Source organism: Ahaetulla prasina, chromosome 2 (genome assembly GCF_028640845.1).
Source record: "Ahaetulla prasina isolate Xishuangbanna chromosome 2, ASM2864084v1, whole genome shotgun sequence".
Lineage (NCBI taxonomy): Eukaryota > Metazoa > Chordata > Lepidosauria > Squamata > Colubridae > Ahaetulla > Ahaetulla prasina.
Window position 1 is genome coordinate 24,097,258 of NC_080540.1, and position 26,065 is coordinate 24,123,322.

The following is a 26,065-nucleotide window of genomic DNA, read 5'->3' on the forward strand; positions in this document are numbered from 1 at the left end:
ACAAAAATAAATTGGATCGGATATATCTAAGCAGAATGACATAGACCTATTTCCTTCCTTGGAGCAGTAGAAAAACAGAACTTTTCCTTTTTCCTCTGAAGAGAAGAAATCTATTTAGAGAAGTTTTCATAAGAAATAATAACTAATGACATTAAGTACAAAATGGCTTCCTGAACTCTCTGACTGGAGAGTAGGAAACTCTTACCAAGAGAGGCCACATTCTTATAATTCTCCAGCATGACTTCCCAATGCAGAGCTTTTTGGTGAGGATCCAGCTGAGTCCACTCCTCCTCTGAGAAATACACAGCCACTTCCTCAAAGGACACAAGACCCTCCTGAAAGGGAACAAAAAGTACAAAACAGACCGAGGAGGCACTGCAGGATCTTTCCTATTATTTAGAAATTCCCAAAGCAAACATATATACTAAGGTAAGTATGCTTTGTAAGAATCATGGTTTAGATGACAAAATGGAGAGAACAAAAAGCATTTGACTAAAGAAATATTTTAAACACATTTTATCAACTTGAATGATTCTGTAGGACTTTCAGTGCCACTCAGGTTCAATAAGCCCAGTTTCCTCCTGGATCAATTGATCTACCAAACATCCAGCCAGCCAGCCAACCAGTGATGGGTTGCTACCGGTTCACATCATTTTGGAAGAACCGGTAGCGGTAATTTGGGCTGCGTCGCTAAACCGTGGGCTGACCACACCCCTGAACCAGTCCCCACTCACTGGCCCTGCCCCCTCTACTGAGTCACTCCTCACTTCTACTGCATGGGTCCTCACTTGCAGCTTGCCTGTCTGAAGCACTGCGCCCCAACTGAGCAGCCCTGATCTGCCTGCCAGGTAAGCCTGCAAGCCGTGCCCTACCTAACTGCCCCTGCCCTCCCTCACCATCCCAGCCTGCCTCCCCTACTCCCTTCCTCGTGGCCTGTATCCCTGCCACGCTTCCCTGCCTTCCACACGGCCTTCCCCGTGTCCAGCTTGCGAAGGTAAGCAAGCAGGCAGGGCCACCCAGCTGTGGGGAAAGGAGCTAGCAGCCTACTTCCTTCCCCACAGCCCTGCCATGCTTGCCTGTCTTCCATGCTGCCTTCCTGGCATCCCCGTAGCCAGTTTGCAAAGGCAGGCAAGCGGAAGGCCACATGGAAGGCAGGCAAGGATGGCAGGGTTGTGGGGAAGGGAATTAGCAGCCTTCTCTTTTCCCTGCCATGCTTGCCTGCCTTCCACGCAGCCTTCCTGTTGTCCCTGTGGCCAGCTTGCCACCCACCCCCACCCCGCTTCCCTTTTACCTTTCTTTAACACGACCCACTTCCCTCCTCAAACCTTGGGAGGCGGCTACTCCCATTGTCGCAGCCTGTGGAGGAAGCGTCCTCCGCGCTGCAAAGCCCTCGAAGCGGCTGCAGGAGGGGGAAAGAAAAAAAAAGGCTCAGCCGTTTCCATCCCAAGTCAGCCACAGCCGCCCTCCCATCTACTGCTTGTGGCAAATGGGAGTGCGGCTGCAGCTTGGGTGGAAACACAGAGAACACAGAGAACACTGCCTGTGGTATTCCATGTCGGAGCCCGAGTTGGCCGCCCTCAGGGACTTCCTGGACAAAAATCTGGCCCAAGGGTTCATCCGGCCTTCAAAGTCCCCTCTCTCGGCCCCGGTCCTCTTCGTGAAGAAGAAGACAGGGGACTTGCGCCTGTGCTGTGATTACCGCCGGCTAAACGCCATTACGGTGCGGAATCGCTACCCCCTGCCGCTCATCCCGGAGCTGCTGGAGAGGTTGCGGGAGGCCACGATCTTCACCAAGCTCGATCTCCGGGGGGCCTACAACCTGGTGCGGATGCGAGAAGGAGACAAATGGAAGACGGCATTCGGCACCCGATACAGACACTACGAATACACTGTCATGCCATTTGGGTTGACCAATGCTCCCGCCGTTTTCCAGCACTTCATGAACGACGTGTTCCGAGACATGTTGGATCGGTTCGTGGTTATCTACCTAGACGACATCCTGATTTACTCCCGGTCCAGGGAAAGCCACCTTCGACACGTCGGTCTGGTTCTGCAACGCTTGCGGGAGCAACAACTCAATGCGAAGCTGGAGAAATGCGTCTTCTTCCGGACTTCCATAGAATTCCTCGGGCATATCATCTCGCCCGAGGGCATAGCCATGGACCCATGCAAAGTAGAAGCTTTGTGTAGCTGGGAAGCCCCTCGTCGGGTGAAGGATGTTCAGCGCCTGCTGGGCTTCGCCAACTACTACCGGACCTTCATCCCGGGCTTTGCCACACTGACAGCTCCACTTACCCAGCTCCTCAGGAAGAAGGTTGCATTCCGGTGGGGTCCCCCACAGCAAGAAGTATTCACCGCCCTCAAGAAGTATTCACCGCCTTCGTCACGGAACCCGTCCTGAGGCATTCCGACCCACTCCGGCCTTTTGTGGTGGAAACAGACGCGTCCAATGTGGCTCTGGGAGCGGTGCTGGTACAGGCTCCGACGAACGGCGGCACACTTTTTCCCTGCGCTTACTACTCCCGGAAACTCAATCCTTCGGAGCGCAACTACACCATCTGGGAAAAAGAGTTGCTGGCTATCAAGGCTGAATTCGAGGCTTGGCGACACCATCTGGAGGGGGCCCAACATCAGGTCGAGTTCCGAACGGACCATTGGAATCTTGAGCACCTCACCACGGCTCGGGAGTTGAACCAGCGGCAGATCCAGTGGTTGTTGTTTTTCGCCTGGTTCAACTTCCATGTGACCTACATTCCCAGCGGTCACAACCAGAGGGCAGATGCCCTGTCCCGCAAGCCAGAGTACCTCTGCACCAAGGACCCTCTTCCTCCATGGATTGTGCTGGCAGAAGCCTTGGCCGCAGCACGGGAACCGGTGGAATTCCGGGCCTGAGTGCAAGAGGCGCAGTGCCAGGATGCCTGGTTCCAGCAGAGGAGAGTGGAGGTGGGCTCCACGTCTCCTTCGACCTTGGAGGAGGACTTGCTCAAGTTCCGTGGGTGATTGTATGTGCCCACAGCACCACTCCAAGCCCTCGTCATGACCCAATGCCATGACAACCCTGCAGCAGGACATTTTGGGTTCTTCAAGACCCTCCACCTGGTGATATGGACCTTTTGGTGGCCCCGAGTGCGGAATGAAGTACATGCCTACGTGCCACCCTGCGTCCCGTGCGGGCAACCAAGGGCCGCCACGGGGGCCCCTTCCGGTCTCCTCCAGCCCCTGCCGACACCCAACAGACCCTAGAGGGCAATCTCCATGACTTCCTGATGGACCTGCTGCTGTCCTCTGGGTTCACCACAGTGCTGGTGGTGGTAGACATGCTCACCAAGATGGCACACTTCATCCCATGCCGCGGACTGCCCACAGCCGCAAAACGCCCGCCTCTTTCTGCAGCACATCTTCCGCCTCCATGGTCTACCGGACAGGGTGGTTTCGGACCGGAGTTCAGTTCACAGCCCGCTTCTGGAAGAGCCTGATGGCGCGTTGGAGGTGCAGGTGTGTCTGTCGTCATCGCACCATCCGGAGACCGACAGGGGTACAGAGAAGGTCATCGGTATACTGGAACAGTATCTCCGTTGCTTTATCAACCAGCAACAGGACAACTGGGCCGATTACCTGTCCCTGGCGGAGTTTGCTTTTAACAACTCTCAGCACACCTCTACTCAGATGACCCGTTCTTTGCCAATGTGGGTACCATCCGCGGCTCTTCCTCTGGCACCACCAAATTCTCCTGTTCCCGAACGCAGACCTTCCTGACGGAATTGCATGCGGTCCAACAGTTGGTACGCCAGCAGCTGAATCGGGCAAAGGAGGACTACAAGCGATCCGCCGACCGCTCCCGACGGGCAACGCCCGCTGGCAGTTGGAGACCGGGTGTGGCTCTCCACCAAACACCTCCCGTCCGACCGCCCGGTAAAGAAGTTGGACCACCGATTCAGCGGCCCGTTCCCTGTCGAGGCAGTCATCAACCCGGTAGCCTACCGACTGACCCTGCCACGATCCATGCGGATCCACCCGTCTTTCACCGGTCCCTTCTGGTTCCTGAGGCCACACCGAGTCCCCTTCGGTGCCCAACAGCACCGTCACTGTCGCCGAGGACGGGTCGGAGGAATCTGAAGTCCACAGCGTCTGAGACTCCCGCTGGCTGAAGGGTCGCTTTCCAATATTTGATCGCGTGGAAGGGATATGGGACTGATTTCTCCTGGGTAGATGGCTCCGACGTTCCTGCCCCTGACCTGGTGCAGGCCTTCCATGAGTAGAATCCAGCTCGACCGCATCCCGATCGTCAGCCCCGGGGGAAGGGCCCTGCGGTGAGGGATAGTGTTGTGACCCAGGTTCCTGGACCCGGACTCCTGGACTCGGATGATTCAGAAAGTGAGGGAGAAGACCTGGCAAGCCCTGCTTCTCTTGAGCCCTTTCCCTCCCTGGCACCCACTCAAAGGGAGGAGGAGGGGCCGGCAAGACCTGATTCTCTGGAGCCTTCTTCTGATTTGGCAACGCCCAAGAACAGTTTTGAGTGATGCAAGACTGCGCAGGCGTGATCGCGCGCAGCAGCAGAAGCAGAGTTGGGATAAAGCCAAGTCATAATTGTCATGCAGTGACATCTGCAGAGACTATAAATAGGAGGCGGGACTTCCTGGTTTTTTGTCTTGGACAAAGCAATGAATTTGCGCGGGCAAACTGTATCAATGGAGGGAAGAATATATTCGTGAGTAATTCTGGCCTTATCTATAATTTCCTCGTTATCTCCAGAAACTTGGCAGGCCCGTGGGTAGACGTGGCCAGGACATCTATTTATGTAAATAAAAGGAGAAAAGAAGGCCTCTGACTGACTCTTTGCTGGGAGTATTGGGGGGAGGCAAACAGAACAGAAACACTGTATTTCCTGTTGCATGGAAGGAAACCCTCCTTGGCTCATCTAAGGACAAGCCGACAGTGGGAAGGTGCTCTGGAGGTCATAGATCTCGGTCGACTCGTCCTGCACCAGGCAAGAGCAGCCCAGCAGGATGGCCAAGAGCAGTGCTGCCAGGAGGGCAAAGAGGTCCCCTGAGGCCAGCAGCAGCACAGGTAGTCACTTGTGCCACTCGGTGCAAGGGAGTGGCAAGTGCGTCAAAAGGGAAAAGCAGGACTCAGCTTGGACAGCTGCCTGAAATATGCTTGCAGCGATTGCTGGAATGAAGTGGGTGGTCCCATGCCTCTGCCTCTGCCTGCTGCTGTCCCTGCCTGTTTTGGAAGGGAAATAAAAAAAATTAATAAATCCTGAAGTCTCTCACCGTTGCTGTGCAAAGCTGAGCATAGGCAACAAGGGCTGTGCCTTCTCCCTTTCAAAACATGGTGGGATGTGATCTGAATAAGACCGGCTTGACTTGGATTTCCGGTGTCACTGTCAGGTTATGCCGGCCACCAGCGAATTCGACCCGAGCGACGTAGCTCTGGTCCGATAGCTGGCTGGGACACGGCTTGCTCTGTTTGCGAGGCGGCCGGCAACTCATTTGGAGATTCATCTGGCGACACGACAGTTTCCGATGGATCAGCTCCTTCCGGTAAACCTGGCACGGTTATTGCTCCTCCTGGGATGGGTGTTATTTGGGTTCTGACTTCGGGGCTGCTTGTATTCATTTCGGCCGTGGCGAGCTGCATATCAGATCCGCCAGCCAGCAGGTGTGTTGGGAACCGCCCCCTTATTTGATCCACATGACGTGCCAAACTCTGCCGTCCTCTGGTCAGAGCCTGTAAGAACAGGGACCTGTAACATGAGTAATGGTACCCGGCAACCACCGTGGCTCACCCCAAAAGTTTAGCACATAGACCAGGTCCCCCTCAATAAAGGTCCTGGGGGTGGGTGAAGTTAGGGGGGGTGTCGGCCACATAATTGGGATGCAGCCGGTCAAGGGTGGTACGAAGGCGACAACCCACAAGCATTTCTGCAGGGCTTCGGTTGGTAGATGGGCAGGGCATAGTGTGTTGGGCCAATAGGTAAGTGGAGACCCTGTCCTGCCACCCCCTCGGCCCCAGTCTGGCCAGAGCCTCCTTAGCGGACCTTACGGCTCTCTCGGCCAAACCATTTCCGGCCGGATGAAAAGGAGCCACCAGGGCCTGAAGGATACCTTGGGTGGCCAGGAAAGCCTGGAAAGTAGCAAAAGTCAGTTGCGGCCCATTGTCCGAAACCAGGACATCCAGAATACCATGGGTTGCAAAAAGGCGAGTTAGCACCTGAACAACTGCCTCCAATGTGGTGGAGGTCATGAGTGCTAATTCTACCCACTTTGAATATGCATCTACTACAATTAAGAAGGTGCGACCAAAAAAGGGGCCCGCAAAGTCCAAATGGACAGAGTCCTTGAGTAAAACATGATGGGGACTTCCAAACCACTCAGAAGCTTATGGCTCAATACAGCACCTATCCCATAAGGAGAGGCATCAACTGTCAGCACCAGTGGAAGATGTGGACTATAATGAACCAGCACAGCAGAGGATGCCAACAAGTCTTTAACAGCCTTGAAAGCCTTGGATTGCAACGGCCACCAGGACCAAATGGCATTTTTGTCCAGGAGCCTATGAAGCGGCTCAGTGACAGAGGCCTTATGGGGCAGGAAAATGCTGTAAATGTTCAAGAGCCCCCAAAAGGCCTGAAGCTCCATTTTGCCAGAGGGGACAGGAGCGTGTTTGATAGCAGCAATCTTGGAAGGAGTGGGGTGGATGCCAGATGCATCAATAAGGTAACCTAAAAACTCCATGTGGGGAACGCCAATGACACACTTGGACTTCTACAATTTAAGCCCTGACTCCCAGAAACAGGTTAGGACAGCCCTCACTCAATCAATGAGCTCACTACGACTCAAAGTGGAGATGAGAACGTCGTCGAAGTAGGGCACGACGCCAGGCAACCCGTGGAGAAGGCGTTCCATCAGGTTTTGAAATAAACCTGAGGCAATACTAATTCCAAACTGGAGGCAGCGACACCTGAAAGCTCCCCAGTGGGTGACGATCGTGTGCCTCAGCTGAGGCATCATCCACGGGGAGCTGCTGGTATGCCTGAGCCAGATCCAATTTGGCAAAAATAGATCCCGGCCTGAAGGGTTTATGAAGGGTTAACATTTTGTTCATCATCATGTATACGTTTTGGAATGTGGGTAGTACTCTTATATTGGATGGCAAACCTCAGTTAAGCAGCATTCCCAGCATATACAAGAATACAGGATGAAACAAAGTATAAACCCTGAAACATTGTTGCACTTACTTTCTAGCATAAACACATATTCACACAAAAAGCCAATGATCTAATTATTAACCAATTATTGTGCCTTGGAGATTCATTAACCAATAATGAAGTAATGTATGTTAGGTGAGAAATGAGAAACTGGGAAACTATATAAACTTTGTGTGATGTTCAATAAAGTGCTGTTGATTCTGGACATTGTTTGCTATAAAGTCTGATCAATCATCTTCAGCCTTCAGGCTGTTGCAACATTTGGCACCCGAACAGGGACTTTTTACTTCGTCTGGCGAGGACAGATGCATCGTCAGCTTTCAGCTTTTCAACCTTTCAAGGTTTCTGTAAGTAATGGGGTCTTCGCTTTCACAGGAACAGAAAAAGCATGCAGAGGAATTGGGTTATCTTCTTTAAAAATCTGATATAGCTGTTTCACAAAAAGTTCTTTTTCGGCTGGTACGAGAAATTGCTTTAAAATGTTTATGGTATCCTGAAAAGGGTTCTTTAAAATTGTTGGATTGGGAAAAAATTGGTAAAGTTTTGCATTCTGAGCCAAGAGCACAGATAGAAATTTTGCATGTTTGGCATTTGTGTAGGCATGCTGTGGAAACATTTGGTCATGAGGAAGTTTCTCTTTTATCACCTCCTTTGCCTCAGCATTCTACTGCTGTAGTCCTTCCTCCGGTATCTGAAATTAAAATTTTGTTGCCTTCTGCACCTCCTGATACTGGACAAAAAACTCCTCCTGACATCGTTCTACAATCTTCTTTTCAAAAGATGGTGGAAACTTGTAAGAAGGTTGCTGCTATTTCTGGGGAAGAGTTAGCTGAATTGTTATCAGTTTGTCCAGTGCAATATCATCCAGAACCACAAGCTGGACAACAGATAGCAAAATGGGAAGGTTTGCCATATCAAATCTTACGTGAGTTGAAAAAAGCTATTACTGATTATGGAATTAGTGGTAATTTTACAAGGGGATTACTAGAAGGAATTAAAGATGGATATACTACGGTACCTGAAGATTGGAAACAAATTTTTCGCATGATATTATCATCTATGCAATATGTTGCCTGGGAAAGTGAATATCTTCGTCATGCTCAAGCAGCTGCTTTGGGGAGGGGGGTGCTTACACAGTGGAACAATTATTTGGATCTGGTCAATTTGCAACTATCCCTACACAGGTTGTTCTTCCTCTTGCTACTTTAGCTGTAGTCTCTGAATGTGCTTTTAGAGCTTTTTTGAAAGTTCCACAAACTGGTGACATTAATATTGAAAGAATTTATTGTGTTAATTCTTGGTGGGCAAGATTACCGAGGGATGTGGTTATTTATTTTACAACTAAAAAGGTTAGGTTTGAAATCTTGCAAGCCTTTTATAAAAATAAATTTCAAATATTGGGACAAGATATAAAAATGATGAAGGAAATTCCTCCTAAAATGTTAAGAAAGAGGAGAGAATTTGCTTTGTTGTTGTTGTTGTTGTTGTTGTTGTTTTTAATTTATATCCCGCCCTTCTCCGAAGACTCAGGGCGGCTTACATTGTGTAAGGCAATAGTCTCATCCATTTGTATATTATATACAAAGTCAACTTGTATTGCCCCCCCAACAATCTGGGTCCTCATTTTACCTACCTTATAAAGGATGGAAGGCTGAGTCAACCTTGGGCCTGGTGGGACTCGAACCTGCAGTAATTGTAATTGCAGGCAGCTGTGTTAATAACAGACTGCATTAGCCTGTTGAGCCACAAGATGAGTGGATGAGTTTAAGAAACATCAGATATATTTTAGATGGGAAGTTCCAATGGGTTTGTCAGTGAATTTTAGAGGTAGAAAGTATTTTCTTAGTACAGTTATGAAAGCAAGACATTTCTATATTAATGTTTTAAAGAGTGGGAATCCTTTGTTGTTAGATGCTAAGTTAACTGGTTTGGAGATGATGGAAAATAGAACAGGAGAGGGGGGGAATGTTTAAGATGTGAATATGATGATTATGGTTAATTTCTAGAATTGATTTGTTTAGGATATAAATTATAGGATTTTTGTTATTTGTTATTTGTAAGGTATAAACCAATGTGATGATATTATTTAATTGTGAAGGATGGAAAGTAAAATTTATGAATTTAGATAATGTTGTGGATGTAATGATGTTAATTTTTACTGTTACATTGTGGATGTAACTTAAATGATTATTCGTTTTAATTGATACGTTTATAGACAGTAAAAGTTATGGAGTTAAGTTGGAAATATTGTATCTGAGAGACTTTATTCGTAATGATATTTGACTGATGGAGTAATATTGGAAGATCGGATATGATACATGGATTGGTTATTATATCATCATTATAATGTAATGATTGAAATTATGAAATTAAAATTTGAAATGATATTGGGGCTGCCCGACTTCCATTTCAGAAAGAAAGGGAGAGGGGAGTAGAAGGAGGGAAGAAAGTAGGTAGGAAAGAGTTGAGAAGGAGGAGGGGAATAAGAAGGTTAGAAAGGGTGGAAGAAGGGAGGAGTGGAGAAGGAGGAGAGGAAGTAGTAAAGTGAAGGAGATGAAGGAGGGGAAAGCAGTAGAGGGTAGAGAGAGGTGGTGAAGAAAGGAAGTGGCAGTCGGGCAGGCCCGAATCAGCAATAAATAAAAATTAATGATTAATGATGGACAACAGACTGTACATGAATATGATGTTGGAAAATGGAAATAAAAAAATTTTTATTAAAAAAAAATCAATTCTTCTCGTCCACTTCTTACATTATATCTTAATAAGCAACCTTTTCAAGGATTGTTAAATACAGGTGCCATTGTTACTGTCATCTCACTTTTGCAGTGGCCCGTGCAATGGCCCAAACGTGCTGTTAATTCCTTATGGGGCATTGGTGGGTCAACATCTTCCTGGCAAAGCGTTCGTCCTATTGCCATCACAACTTCTGCGGGTAAGTCTGTATCTTTACAGTCTTACATTTTAGATATTCATACTAATAAATGGGGCAGGGATCTTCTTTCTCTTCTCAATGCTCATGTGATTTTAGACGATGGCACTTCCTCTTAAATGGATTTGTTCTACACCTGTTTGGATTGAGTAATGGCCTTTATCATCTGAAAAATTGATTGCTCTTCATTCCTTAGTACAGGAGCAATTAGATGCTGGCCATATTGAGCCTTCCACTAGTCAGTGGAAAACTCCTGTTTTTGTTATAAAAAAGAAAAGTGGAAAATGGAGATTCTTACATAACCTTAGGAAAATTAATTTATGCATTCAACCTATGGGTCCTTTACAATGTGGTCTTCCAAACCCTAATTTAATCCCACAGTCTCATAAATTATTGGTTGTGGATTTGAAAGATTGCTTCTTTACTATTCCTTAACAGCCACAGGATAAAGAAAAATTTGCTTTTACTGTGCCTGTATTAAATAAAAGTCAACCTACAAAACGCTATCATTGGTGTGTTTTACCACAGGGTATGTTGAACTCTCCTACTATATGTCAATATTTTGTAGATCAAGCTTTGCAACCTTTTCATGATCAATTTCCTTCTTATTTAGTCTATCATTATATGGATGATATCTTAATAGCTGGCCAAGATTTTGATGAAGAACAATGCTACAAAAATTGACTGCCACTTTGGCCAGCAGGGGTCTCTATATAGCTCCTGAAAAAATACAACGCACTGCACCTTATACATATTTAGGTCATAAAGTTTTACAATCTTCTTCTATTCCTATCTTACCTGAACTGAAAGTACAAACTTCATATACTTTAGTTCAATGGCAAAAATTGTTAGGTATAATTAATTGGGCTCGTCCATATTTTTAAATCTCTACAGGAGAAATGTTACCTCTCTTCTCTTTGTTAAAAGGTTCCAAGCATCCTGGAGACTTGGTGTCTCTCACCACTTTGCAGAAGAATTGTTTACATAAAATTCTAACTAAACTTAAAACGGCGATATGTTGATAGAATAGCTTCTACAGCTAGGGGATTATGGTTAGCAATTCTTTCTATTTCACCTTTACCTACTGCTTGTCTTTATTCTCTCTTTACTGAAAAGGCATTCACATTCATGAATGGTTAAATTTATCTGCTTCTCCTCGAAATATTTTTCCTTATCAGTCAGCTTTAGAAGAATTAATCATGAAGGCAAGGTGACGTGCTTTACAATTAACAGGTCAAGATTTGGAGGGTATTGCTTTCACTCATACTAAACTTGAACATGAACATTTAATGACTGTCTCTGATTCATATCAAATTGCTTTTTCTCAATATCTTGGTGATATTAGCTATTCTTTGCCTAAAGATCCTCGTATAGTTATTACAAATACATTAAATCTTTCTTTTTTTTCTATTTTTGTTTATTCTCCTCTTCCTGAAACATTAACAGTTTTCACAGATGGATCACCGACTCAAGGTGTTGTGGTTTGGACAGATGGTCAACAATGGTTTTCTAAATACACTTCAATTCAGACATCTGCTCAACATTCTGAGTTGGCTGCTGTTATTTTGGCTTTAAGATTATTTTCTGATCAGCCTCTCAACTTAATTGTTGATACACAATATGTATTTCTTACAATGCAATCTCTTCCTTATGCTTATTGTGCAGTTTCTCTTGATGTCAATCTCTTATCTTTATTTTTATCTTTAAAACATATTTTGGAAGGACGTGTTTTTCCTTCATATGTTGAACACATTCGGAGCCATACTCCTTTTCAGAATTCTCTAACAGAAGGAAATCAACAAGCTGATGAAGCTCTAAAAAATACTGCAACACTGTTTTCAGATCCTGTTGCTTGTCACTCATATTTTCATCAAAATGCTAACTCTTTGGCTAAACAATTTCATATTCCTCTTTCTCAGGCTCGTGATATTGTTCGAGGATGTACTTCTTGTCAACAATTTGCTGTTCCTTTTCCTATGGGAGTAAATCCTTGAGGAACAAAACTAATCAGATTTGGCAAATGGATGTCACACAATTTCCTAATTTTAAACCATACACTTATTTGCATGTATCCATTGATACATATTCTCACTTTTTGTGGGTTACTGCTTCTAGACATGAGCACATTTCTGATGCAGTGTCTCATTGTCTTTCTGCTTTTTCTGCAATGGGCCGACCGACTCAATTGAAAACAGACAACGGTCCGGCATACACTAGTAAGGACTTTGTTTCCTTTTGTCAACAATGGAATATTAAGTTGACTCATGGAATTCCTTACAACTCTCAAGGGCAAGCTATAATTGAGCGAGCTCATTGTACATTTAAAGCTACATTAACTAAATTAATGAAAACTGAATCTGGCCCATACAATCTGCAAAAGATTCAAAATTTGATATCTGTTGCTCTTTATGCTTGGAATTACTTAACTTTTTTAGATTCCTTTTCAGAAATTCCAGTCAACTTACATTTTCATATTCAGGATCCTGTCTCTCGACCTCTGTTATCCTATTGTCAACCTCCTGATCCTGCCTAGCGTGGACCTGCTAAACTTATAACCTGGGGTCGTGGTTACGCTGCAATTGAGGATTCTCAGACAAAACAAGCTGTGTGGATTCCAGGCTGGTGTGTTCGTCCTTATCATGGCATGGCATCAGAGTCTTCACAAACCCATTCCAAACTTCAATCCAAATCTCAAAATGGAGACTCATCTTCCCAGGTCGCCACATGCTTCAGCCATGACTTGGGGTTAAGTTAAAGCTACTACCTATGAAGCTCAACAACAACTAAAGAAAGCTTCTTTACCTCAAACTCCAGAAAATCTTGTAGCTGCAGTTTTCGCTGTTATAACTGCTAATTCTGTTACTATTCTTTTATTATTTATTTTATTTATTTACATTTATATCCCGCCCTTCTCCGAAGACTCAGGGCGGCTTACAATGTATAAGTTGATGTTATATGTTATTTTATGTTGTTTCCTTTGTTTTCCTCCTCCTGTTTTAACTACTTCTGAAACAACTCCTACTTTTTCCCTCAGTCCTAACCTTTGGATTTGTCATGCTCAATATATGTTTTTAATTCATGGCCGCAATATAACTTTATATTATGAAGCTCCTATGGCTTTTGATCAAGTTGCTTTTATTCCTAATCTACCTTTATTGTTTCGCAACTTAAACATATTTCTTCTTTATTTATTTATTTATCACATTTGTATACCGCCCTATCTCCCTAGGGACTCAGGGCGGTTCACAGGCAAATAAAAAAGTACATATAAATACAGAATAAAATAACAGTTAAAAAACTTATTCTACATGGCCAAATTTTTAAAAGAACAATATAAATAATAAAACCCATTAAAACCAATATAAATTTAAAATCTAATCCAGTCCTGCGCAGATGAATAGATGTGTTTTGAGCTCGCGACGGAAGGTTCGGAGGTCCGGAAGTTGACAAAGTCCTGGGGGGAGTTCGTTCCAGAGGGTGGGAGCCCCCACAGAGAAGGCCCTTCCCCTGGGTGTCGCCAGACGGCACTGCCTAGCTGACGGCACCCTGAGGAGTCCCTCTCTGTGAGAGCGCACGGGTCGGTGAGAGGTATTCGGTAGCAGCAGGCGGTCCCGTAAATAGCCCGGCCCTATGCCATGGAGCGCTTTAACTCTTCTTAGTTATTTTCTAAACTTCCAAGTCAATTGAATTTTGTTAAATGGAAGTATCTTTGTATTAATCAGTTTACTCGAGGTTTATGTTTTTGTTGTTATGCTAGACAAACTTGGCTTAATAATTGGTCTGATTACCCAAAAGCAAAACGTATTTTAGATAAATTGGGAAATTATAGTCATTGTACTCAAAAATATTGGTTATGGGATACTATTAATAAAACATCACAGGGTCATAATATTGTACCTGATATGTATCCTGATAATTTTCCTCTTTTTGAAGCCAAAAATTCTTTTAATGTGGGATCTATTTGTGCTGGGTGGCAGTTAAAAGATTCTACTATATGATTTTTCTTTGACAAATATGCAACAAATATACACCCTCAGAACTATCAATGTGCAGCAATTGGATATTTGTCATTACCAGTACAGATAGGTGTTCCTGGACAATTATCATCTCACAGAAAGCGTGCAGCCTTGGGACCGTCATGTTCTGATGAAGTCATCATAGACACTCAACTTTCTGCATTGTCTACCTATGGACGTGCAATTGCTGGAGCAATAACTGGAGTCATTACCTTGGGATCATATCCAGGAATAATTGTTCAAGAAAATAGACGTTCTATTTTAGGACTTACATGTCGCTTAGAAAAATCAATCAATGCTACTGCTGCAATCATTTGAGACTTGCAGAATTAAATTGAAGAATTAAATCAAGATATGCTTCAACAACGATTTGCTATAGACTATTTGTTAGCTCGTCAAGGTGGATTTTGTACCTTGGTTGGTCAACGTGCTTGTGCTGTACATTTTCATTCACTTAATAAGACTATTAATAAGACTATTGAGGATGAACTGGCTAATTTACAAGCTTCTATAAAAGATAATGTTCATGAAAATTTTTCTCCTTTTGATTGGTTAACTAATTGGTTACCTGATTTTTCCTGGTTAAAACAATTGCTTTTCTATGGTGTGATTATATTTGTTTTTCTTATAAGTTGTGGCTGTTTTATGCAATGCATTCCTTCATTTTGTGCTCTTTTTCGTAAGCCTCCTCCAATTACTTTCCATCCAATTCAATTGCGTGCTTTTGAAAAATCTCTCTTTTCTTCATTAAAAACAAAAAGCAAGGAAATGAAGGGTTTATGAAGGGTTAACATTTTGTTCATCATCATGTATACATTTTGGAATGTGGGTAGTACTCTTATCTTGGATGGCAAACCTCAGTTAAGCAGCGTTCCCAGCATATACAAGAATACAGGATGAAACAAAGTATAAACTCTGAAACATTGTTGCACTTATTTTTCTAGCATAAACACATATTCACACGAAAAGCCAATGGTGTAATTACTAACCAATTATTGTGCCTTGGAGATTCATTATACAATAATGAAGTAATGTATGTTAGATGAGAAATGAGAAACTGAGAAACTATATAAACTTTCTGTGATGTTCAATAAAGTGCTGTTGATTCTGGACAGTTTGCTATAAAGTCTGATCAATGATCTTCAGCCTTCGGGCCATTGCAACACCAGCCCCAGAGAATGAAGCAAATGTTGCACCACCGGAACAGGACATGGATTTGCTTGTAAGGCTTTGTTGAGGGTGCATTTAAAATCCGCACAAATTCGAATAGAGCCGTCCAATTTGATGGGAATAACAATTGGGGTCTCCCAGTGGGAATGGTCAGTGGGCTCAAGGACCCCTGGCTGATTAATTTGTCCAACTCCGCATCCACCTTAGGGCGGAGAGCAAAAGGGACCCTGCGGGGCTTCAGCCTAATGGGGGCTATCTGAGGGTCTAAGTTAAGGGTAATAAGAGAGCCAACATATTTGCCCAGAGAATCGCTAAAAACATCAGCGAATTCCTGATACAAATGATCAGGGCTGGTGGCCTCAGTGGAATGAATACCAGAAATGCCCAGCCCCAAAGAGCTGAACCAATCCAAACCCAGGAGACTGGGTAGAGTTCCGTTTACCACAATCAAAGGAAGCCAGCCAGTGAACCCATCTTTTTTGACCAGAAAACGGCCATGGCCAATTATTGGAATAGAATTTCCCTGATAATCACACAACCAGACTGGACAGGGTTGCAACTGACTTTTCAGCAAGGAAGGCACTAGTTTTTTTTATAGTGGCCCAAGAAACTATTGACTTAGTGGAACCCGTGTCAACCTCCATTAACCAGGACACCCCCTCAATCTTGACAATTAAAGTCAATTTGTTCGGAGTCTCCTGATCAGATTGTCAGGCTGTCACCTCAGCAACCCTACGGCCATGGAAGATGGCAAAACACTTCTCACCCGGTATTTTTCGCTTGGCTGAAAAACACCTTGGCCGTTCTTTTGGGGAAGCCTGCTTGCCTGAATGGCAGACTCTAGCAATATGGCCAGATTTGCCGCAACGGTGGCAAGTAGCTGACCGGAAACGGCAGGTTGACGAGAATGGGATCACCGCAGCTTAGGCAAGAAGCGATGGGTGTTTTCTATCCGCCCTTCTTCTTGGTAACAAAGGCTTTCAGACAGCTAACCTCAGCTTCCTCGTGTCTCCCTCGGTAGAAACGGCTTCCTAATAATGAACGGCCGCGGCTTGGCCAGTGAGGGTGTGGAACTTGCGAATATCGGCAGTCGACTTGCTTGACATCTCCGATGCTTAAGCCTCTTCCAAAGCGGTTTGGAGAGTCAACTCCTTCTTTGCTAACACAGCCGCTGCAGCCGCATGTCATTTACCCCACATACCAGCTGTTCCAGCAGGGAGTCTTCTAAGTCCCGGAACTCGCAATCAAGAGCTGCGGTTCTGAGGGAGGCCACGTACTGATTAACTGACTCTCCCTCCTCCTGGAGTGTCTGTCAGAATTTAAAGCGGTGGGCAATTCGGGAGGGGGTAGGCACATAATGCCCTTTCAGCTTCTCCCTCAAAATCTCCCAGTGTGCCGTGTGTACTGGCATGGGGTGGGGCAGGGGCGAGTAATGCCCTGGCGGTCGCAAATAACTTAGGACCGAAAGAATTTAAGAAATGCATCCGCTTCCGGCTGCTGGAGAGATCGGTAAAATCATTTGCTTCTAAGAAGCACTCAAATCTCTCCATGTATGCCTCCCACGTTTCAGCAGCCGCATCAAAAGGAGCGAAGATCGGCGGTGCCATTCTGACAGCAAGAATTTGCCTCAATTCCACATCTCATTCCTTCCTGCGCAGCGCAGCCGCTCAAGGCTCAGATCACCGCTCGCCTCAGTATCCCCACTCTTGTCGCCAGTGCTTGGTACGAGGCAGGGGGAGTAATTACTGAGGCGACCCGGGTGATTAAAACAGAACTCTTTATTTGACAACTAATAACCAGCAACTGCTGACAGAACTGGCAACGAAGAACAGCTGACAGCCCTTTTATATTCGGCTATCAGATCGGAACAACCAATAGGAACCCAGCAAAACTCCCGCACAGTAAGTCAACCAATCAAGAATGCTGCGCCCAAGTTGTCACCACAGCATGCGGAATTCAACAGGGAACTTATGGCACGCATGCAGAGCCCTCTCTGCGGGCACACAAGTCGTCACCCAGATGTGCTCCACCGTGCATGAATGCGTGCCTCCAACCAGCTAGCTGCTTTTTGGGACTCTGTTGCGCATGCGCCGTTTGGTGGGACACATGTGGAAGATGTATGCTGAAGCGTGGAGAATCACATGCACATGGGGTGGGGCAGGGGGTCGCATTTACATAAGGCTGGGGGGAACACGGGGGGTGCAGCACACATCCCGTGGCCCGCTTTTGGTCCCAGGAGGCTGCAGGGAGGCCTACTCGGCCAAAACGGGGCAGGGCAGCAGTATGTGCATTGCATGGGGGAGTGCAGGGGGCCATGCTAAATGCACAGGGGAGCTGGGTATGCGGGCTGGGTGTCACACACACATTGCATTATGGGTGCTGGCACGCGTGTGCTATTGTGCACGCGTGTGCTATCAACAACAAAAATATTAGCCATCACTGACATATACTATATAAATCCTCTGATTTCCTTGAGGGAAATGGAAAATAAAAATCTAGTAAATGAATGTTCTTCTCTTACCTGAGTTGGAGGGTCAATCCTAGTTTCTGCTCCCCCAAAACAAAGAGTCAACTTCCTTCTATTCTCCCCTGTGGGTGAGACAGAATTTCAAAAAGCATAATTAGTAAACTGGGAGGAGGAATGCTATACAGGAGAAGACCCAGAGAAGGTGAGAAAGTTAGGATTTATCAGAGGAGAAGAAGGACCTTATATTACCTCCTGAGGTGTCCTGAATTGGATCTTCCTGAGGGATCCCCCTGAAAGACAGTTCTTGAAGGAGATTTGAGCGATGCCTCTTTCTCTCAGGATCTCTGATCTCCATTGCGAAGGACTTGAAATCATATGCAGGAGAAAAGAATTAATGGACATCACACATCATGAAGTGATATGTACTTCTATTAACACATGATAAACTGCCAACGATGTATAATGGAATTTCAAATACATGATTGAAATGTAAATGTAAAAAAGGAACTTTTTACCATCTCTGCTGGACTTGTGAGAAAGCAACGAAGTACTGGGGAGTAGAATAGGAATAGGAATAGGAATAGGAATAGGAATAGGAATAGGAATAGAATAGAATAGAATAGAATAGAATAGAATAGAATAGAATAGAATAATAGAATAACGAGTTGGAAGGGACTTTGGAGCTCTTCTAGTTCAACCCCCTGCCCAGGAAATTGATTAATTTCTACCTATTCTTCTTCTTTGTGGCAGCCCATGAGATATTGGAACACTATCATGTCTCCCCTAGTTCTTCTTTTCATTAAACTAGACATACCCAGTTCCTGCAACCGTTCTTCATATGTTTTAGCCTCCAGTCCCCTAATCATCTTTGTTGCCCTTCTCTGCACTCTTTCTAGATTCTCCACATCTTTTTTACATCGTGGCGACCAAAACTGGATGCATTATTCCAAATGTGGCCTTACCAAGGCATTATAAAGTGGTATTAACACTTATGTGATCTTGATTCTGTTTATGCAGCCCAGAACTGTGTTGGCTTTTTTCTCTTTCTTTTAAGAAGAGATTGAATAACCATTTGTCTTAAGTGATATAAGGTTCCTGCTTAAGCAGGGGGTTGGACTAGAAGACCTCCAAGGTCCCTTCCAATGCTATTCTATTCTATTCTATTCTATTCTATTCTATTCTATTCTATTCTATTCTATTCTATTCTATTCTATTCTATTCCAGTTTTGCTGATTGCATAAGTTTGTTGTTACAGAATTTGCTAGTACCTATTAAGTATGTAAAAGTAAAAAGTTGATCCTGTAATGTTACCATTTTATTCGACTGTGCTAAAAAGATTCCGATTTTCAATGAATTCCCCCCTCCCTTTCTCCTACACATCTTTCTCTTCCCTTCCCTTCAGTTCCTACTATTTACATTTTTTTGTATTTTATTTCTTAATAAACTTAATAAAACTATTAAAAGGACACAAAAATGTGAACATATTATTATATTCAATTTTTTCTGGAGTCCCTAGAGGAAGTCCTCTCACCTGCAACTCAACCTGCTCCTTCTTCTCCTCCGCCTGGCTCTGGAGGAAGCCTTCCACCAGGGCCACCGCCTGGGAGCAGGTCTCTGCTCCACACTCCCGCACCCAGCTCTCCATCTGCAGGGGCAGAAGGGCCAGGAACTGCTGCAGAACAACCAGGTCCAGCATCTGCGCTTTTGTGTGCTTGTCTGGTCCCAACCACCGACTATAGAAGTAGTGGAGTCGGCTGCAAAGTCCTCGGGGATTCTCATCCTCCTGAAATTGGAAGTTCCTGAAATTCCAAGCCTGAACTTGTGAAACGATGGTTCCTTCTTCCAGCATCTTCTGCCCAGTTCTTGCCAACATCTCCCCGTAGATTCCAGACTGAGCACCGGAAGGGCCTTTTCTAGTTTCCCCACTTGCTAAAGGAAGGCTTGCCATTCTTTCTCTGTCCTATAACACAATTCTAAATTAGTGCAAGGAAAATTGTGTATCTCCAAATGCTTTTTCATTTCTTGGAAGAAATATCCATCTGGTTCAGTTCTAATACAGGAGGAAGGCACTGGAAATAAAATGGAGGGTGGAGGCTGATTGGAAAGAAAGGTTATTTTATCCCCTTATTGTTGAAGCAGATCCACCAACCACATGTGATTCTGGGAGAGCTGACAAAATGGAGTTTAGAGTGGGTTTATTTTAAACCTTCTGGATTCCTATGGAGTCATGAACTTGTGAAAGGATGGTTCCTTCTTCCAGCATCTTCTGCCCAGTTCTTGCCCAGAACAGGTTAACAAAGCATGAAAGTTCAGTTCACATAAATTGAAATGCCAGTCAATTGACCCTTGTTTAGGATGCTGGGTTACATACAGACAAATTGGGGATCCAAACCCAGTTTAGTGTCATCCAGCACACAGTGAGAATGTAGGCATCATCTTTTGCCTCCCTTCCTTGCAAATATATTTCTTATTTCCTTCTTGAGATTTCCCATGCAAGCTCTCCCCCTACACAGGAGCTTTCACCAGGAAATGGGGTGTGAATGACTCCTCAAGTTCCCCCCCCCACTTTCATTCCTGAGGATCTCGATTTATTCCCGAGGGCAGCGTGCGTGGTCTCTGCTTTCCCCCGTGCCTCTTACAATCAGGGGAAAGGGAGGGTAGGGGAATATGGGATCTGGGGGAGTCTCCCACTCCTGATACTCAAAAAAACTGCAAATGGATGAGGACTTGGCATGTGTCTCTTGCCCTTTTTTAGAGTGAGAACCCTCTGTCTCCCTTTCTACGAGAAAACATACATGCACAGACACCCACCTTTTCTACCTTTGGATTTTATTTTCCGCCTTTGTAAACTCCTGCAAAGCTCAAAGGGTTAAAGTGAGAGAGAGTCCAGTATCCTAGAAAGGCAAAACCTGAATGATGTCATTGCCTTCCCAACTTGTAAGGCCCAAAACCGAAGTGCCCCCCCTGGTGGATTTTCTGTGCACGGAAGGTGCTCATGCCAAGAGCAGAGAAATGGTGCGTTTCCCATGGGGGGCCAGGAGGGGGCTCCTTGATTGGGAAGCTTTTGGCAATGTTAGTAAATCGCACTGTGTGTAAAGTACTGGTATTAGGAAAATAAAATTCCGTACAAGAATCTCATTGAAATCTGTTGCTGGGGGAGAAAGTGAAGGAGCATAGTGATCCAACCAATATTTGGTGTTTGCTTCTGATATGATATACTGCTAGAAATCATTATTAGGAATTAAGTTTTGTTATTGGCTTCTGCTCATATTATTGTACACTGTCAGAAATTAGTTGTTGGGAACTAATTCTAGCTAAGTAAATTGTAACCTTAATACTGGTTGGCATTAGTGCAAAGTTTGTATCTTGCTTCTGAGTTTCACTTCTGTTCCTGTTCCTTCAAAGTTAATATAGAAGAAAGTGTTAACCAGGAATATCAGGCCCCATAGATAAAGGAATCAGAGTAGGGAGTTTTTCTTTCTCATAAATTCTGAATCCTGAAAACATGCTCCATATATAAGGTGGACAGGGGCCTGCCCACCTTATCTATGGAGAACACTTTAAAGCAGGGATCTCCAACTTTGGTCCCTTTAAGACTTGTGGACTTCAACTCCCAGAGTTCCTCAGCCAGTTTTGCTGGTTGAGAGATTCTGGGAGTTGAAGCCCCCAAGTCTTAAAGGGACCAGTGTTGGAGATCCCTGCTTTAAAGACCACATTGGTAATGAACCTTTGTCTCTGATTGGGTAAACTTTGTTTCTAATGGGGTACAATGTATATAATACTCTGAGCCATTCTCGCAGGGGTATGGTTATTTCTTACATGCATTATGTCTCTATGTTTTGTGTATAGCTTTGTCACCCAGACTTTTTACTTTGTCCATAAATAAAAAGCTGATATTTTTTGCAAGCCTCGTTTTGAGTCTCACTCTCTTTGGCATCTCAGTGGCTGAGGGAACTTTTGGGACCTTACAAAAGGAATAAGTCAACCGAAACAAATAAGAAAAATGAAAGGTGACTGTACAATGTACCCCAGCTGTACCCAAAGAAAAGGAAGAATACAAATCTAATAAATTTCCTCGTCTTGCGTGAGTTGGAATTTTGATCACTATTTCAGCTCTACCATATGGATGAGTCAAGTTCTCACTACCCTTCCTTGTGAGGGAGACTTAGCAAAATCGAGGACTACGTATAATATGTACATCAGCAGATTTCCTGAGGGAAAGGGAAATACTAATCTAGTTACCGAGCATCCTTTTTAATACTTTTTCAACTATAGCAATGTTCATCTATACAAAAACATTAAGCCTTCAACAGCCATTCAACAACACACATCCCCATAGAAGGACTTTTCTGAGATGGTAAATTGATGACTTCCACCTAAAATATTCAGTGTATTTAAGAAATGATGAAAATTCAGTCCACATCAAATGAAATGCCAGTCGATTGACCTGGACGTACAGAGGATGATGAGGATGGAGATGGTGTAAGAAGTTATATTGGAAGAAACCAACCTCTTAGTTAGCAGCATGCTGACAAGTACATTAGAGAATAGCAATGGGATGTTATATTCAGGTCTTAGATCATTGTCAAGTTCCCAAAAGCCTCATCGGAAACTGCAGTGGCACCACTACATCGATGACCATATCAGCAAAAAAGCAATAGCAGCTCACCTAATGCTATCATCTCCAAACTCAAATAGTGGTTTCGGTTAATACCCGGAAGGGAGTGTCATGCCACACCATATAATCTTATATACTGTGGTGACTTTCTAGCCCCATCTAGTGGCCAGAGGGACAAACATGCCCTAACATTCTCTATATACTGTTGTTGCCCTCTAGCCCCATCTAGTAGCTGGAGAGACAAACATGCCCCAAGTATATTGTTTGAAGCTGATCCTACCCATTTAACCATCAGCCCATACTCTCAAACCAAGTGCAGGCTGGGAAGCCAGACTCCATTTCCTTTAGAATTTGGAATTTGCCATCTTAATCTATGGCACATGGTCATCCATGGTCATCCAAGGACAAACCTATGTCCCACACACAGAGCATCGCTGGTGAGATTTAAATTGCTTGTATTTATTAATTGTTATGTTCAGCAGTAACTGAATATGGTCTCTCTTGTATTTCAGTTCTCATTGTATGTATCCCTATTTTCTCCATTCACCATAGCCTGTTCTTTCAATAAAGCATTCAGATCTACATACACGGTCTGTTTTATTGGAGGATGGGTGGGTTTAGCTGCATGTCGAGCTTCACACAGATTAACGTGTTGGGGCTTCAGAACATAGCTCCCCCACCCCCCACCCCTTCCTCTCCAGAGACCTGTCAAGGCAGAAGGTGGACTCAGAGGAAACTGCATCCTGCAAACTTTCTCCTCTATGCTTCCATATGCATCATCATCATCCACCAACAGAGTTCTAAGAATTAGGAGATCTAACTGTCCTACACTATGTACCTCCTGATCGCAACCCTCTAGACCACTCTACAAGAGCTGTTGCTGCAAGTCACCTTAAAGACACTGCACGGTTATCAGGGCCTGCATTCTTGTGCAACAGAGATAGATGACACACACACACACACATACATATATACATACATATATATATATATATATATATATATATATATATATATATATATATAGGTCTTTTAGTTGTCTTTCTCCACGTAATGTTGGAAGTGTCTTGGCGACGTTTCGACGAAGTCTCATTCGTCATCTTCAGGCTTCAGCTTCGTGCTTCTGGGAGCAATGTGTGATTGCAGCTGTTTCTTCTTTTTTAACTGCTAGTGGGGGTTTGTTCTTCCCTGGTCCAACACCTTAAAGCCACAGGACATGATATTGACTTTAAAAAGACCAGAACTATCGCCAAAACTGAACACTTTAACAACAGAATAATCAGAGAAGCCATCGAGATAGAAAAACGCCCACACAGCATGAACAAACGAGATGACACCTCCTGCCTACCAGCCATTTGGAAACCCGCCCTTATTGACAAACAAGTCCCTAACACGAGGAATGACACCAGACCCACACTCACGAGGTCCACACAGGATGTCACCACCGCACATCCACCCAGAAAGCAGTCCCAAACCCACACTGATCATGAAGCACGACCAAGGACCAGAAGCCAGACCGCAGCTGCAACATTAGACATTTCAAACCCCTCCAATCCATACATGCAGCAGAATGACACCCACTATGAAGATGTAGCACGACCATGACCACGAAGCCAAACAACAGCAATGCAGCTCACCAGCTCAAATACCCCTGCAACTCAGACTAATCTTAGCACAACCAAGCCCCCACCCAAACAGGACACACACCCAGCCAATCAGAGCACAAAAAACCTCCCATCTAATCAGAGTACAGCCAAGCTCCCACCCAATCAGTTCAAACCCCCACTAGCAGTTAAAAAGGAAGAAACAGCTGCAATAACACATTGCTCCCAGAAGCACGAAGCTGAAGCCTGAAGATGACGAATGAGACTTCGTCGAAATGTCACCAAGACACTTCCAATTTTACGCGGGAGAAAACCCGAATAACCAAAGACCTACATATACATATATATATATTTTCTGAGGTTTTCGCGGGTATTTGTATGTAGTGGGGGTGACATCCTGTGTGGACCTTGTGAGTGTGGGTCTGGTGTCATTCCTCATGTTAGGGACTCGTTTGTCAATAAGGGCGGGTTTCCAAATGGCTGGTAGGCAGGAGGCGTCATCTCGTTTGTTCATGCTGTGTGGGCGTTTTTCTATCTCGATGGCTTCTCTGATTACATTGCTCCCAGACATTGCTCCCAGAAGCTTCTGGGAGCAATGTGTGCTCCCAGACACACATTGCTCCCAGAAGCACGAAGCTGAAGCCTGAAGATGACGAATGAGACTTCGTCGAAACGTCGCCAAGACACTTTCAATTTTACGCGGGAGAAAACCCGAATAACCAAAGACCTACATACAAACACCCGCGAAAACCTCAGAAAACAAATATATATATATACACATACATACATACACACACACACACACACACAATATACATATATATACAAAGCAATAGATGCAATCTACATTGACTTCTGCAAAGCTTTTGACTCAATAGTAAACGATAAAGTTCTCCTAAAACTAAAATCCTACGGCATTTCAGGACCTCTTCACTATTGGATAACTGCTTTCCTATCAAACAGACAACAAGTGGTCAAAATTGGCAATGCTCTATCAAATCCTGTTCCTGTCAAAAGTGGCATTCCTCAAGGCAGCGTTCTTGGACCAACACTCTTCATACCAGGGGTGAAATGCTCCCGGATCGGACCGGCTCGTGTGACCCGGTAGCGATTGTCCATGCTACACTATACAATGCTGTTACAAACCTAGGTCTTGAACAACTTGTAACTAACAATACAAGACTCAACAACTGCCTTGATCTCATCTTCTGCAACAATTCAAACTCAATTTATGGACTACAAATTAAAGAACCTTTTTCCAACAGTGACCACTGCATGATTGATTTTCGTCTCAATATACGTCCATACTTAAATCGTCATAACAACAGTATTCCCAACTACAACTTCAAAAAAGCCAATTACGACCTTATAAACAACGATCTTTCATTTCTGGACTGGCAAAATCTATTTGCAACCTGCATAACCGCTGAAGACCACTATAGAGTCTTCCTACTTGAAATCAATAGAGTCATTAAACTATATGTTCCACAAATGACTACCATGATCAGGAAAAACAAACTACCCATATCAATAAAAAAGCTTCAATCAAAAAAAAAATCCCTCTGGAAAAGAAACAAAAAAGGCTATGTTGCAAATTTCAAAAACCGCTACAGAAATATATGCAACCAAATAAAAACTGAATACACAAATTACCACACCAAGCAAGAAGAGAACCTTCTGCGCACAAATTCCAATCATGCCTTTTATAATTTTGTTAACAATAAACTTAAAGACTCAAGATCCATTCCACCACTAAAAGATTCTAACAACAAAGAATGCAATGATGAAACAGTTAAAGCAAACCTCTTCAACATTTTCTTTGGCTCAGTTTTTGTTAATTCCGATAACACATATCCGACATTCCACAAACGTACCAGCAATGATTATGATGACTTAACTCATATAGATTTCACAGAAGATAACGGTGGAAAAGCTCTTCATAACCTAAAGCCATCGCTATCTATTGTACCCGATGGACTATGTGCATACTCCTTAAAAAAACTTTCCATTAATATAACAGAACCCCTAAGTATTATCTTTGATAAAGCTTC

General features: G+C 44.2%; 1 protein-coding gene across 1 annotated transcript in view; it reads right to left on the bottom strand.

Annotated features, from left to right (window-relative positions):
• The window catches only part of LOC131190418 (zinc finger protein 91-like), a 222,221-nt gene extending 202,113 nt beyond the window's left edge, over positions 1-20,108 (bottom strand). The window contains exons 1-3 of the mRNA XM_058167739.1: positions 19,324-20,108; positions 18,042-18,156; positions 17,847-17,914 (exon numbers count right to left, since the gene is read on the bottom strand). Coding sequence (XP_058023722.1) covers positions 17,847-17,914; positions 18,042-18,156; positions 19,324-19,740 — 600 coding nt within the window. The 5' untranslated portion in view covers positions 19,741-20,108. The remainder of the gene's footprint in view (positions 1-17,846; positions 17,915-18,041; positions 18,157-19,323) is intronic.
• Positions 20,109-26,065: the final 5,957 nt, after the last annotated feature.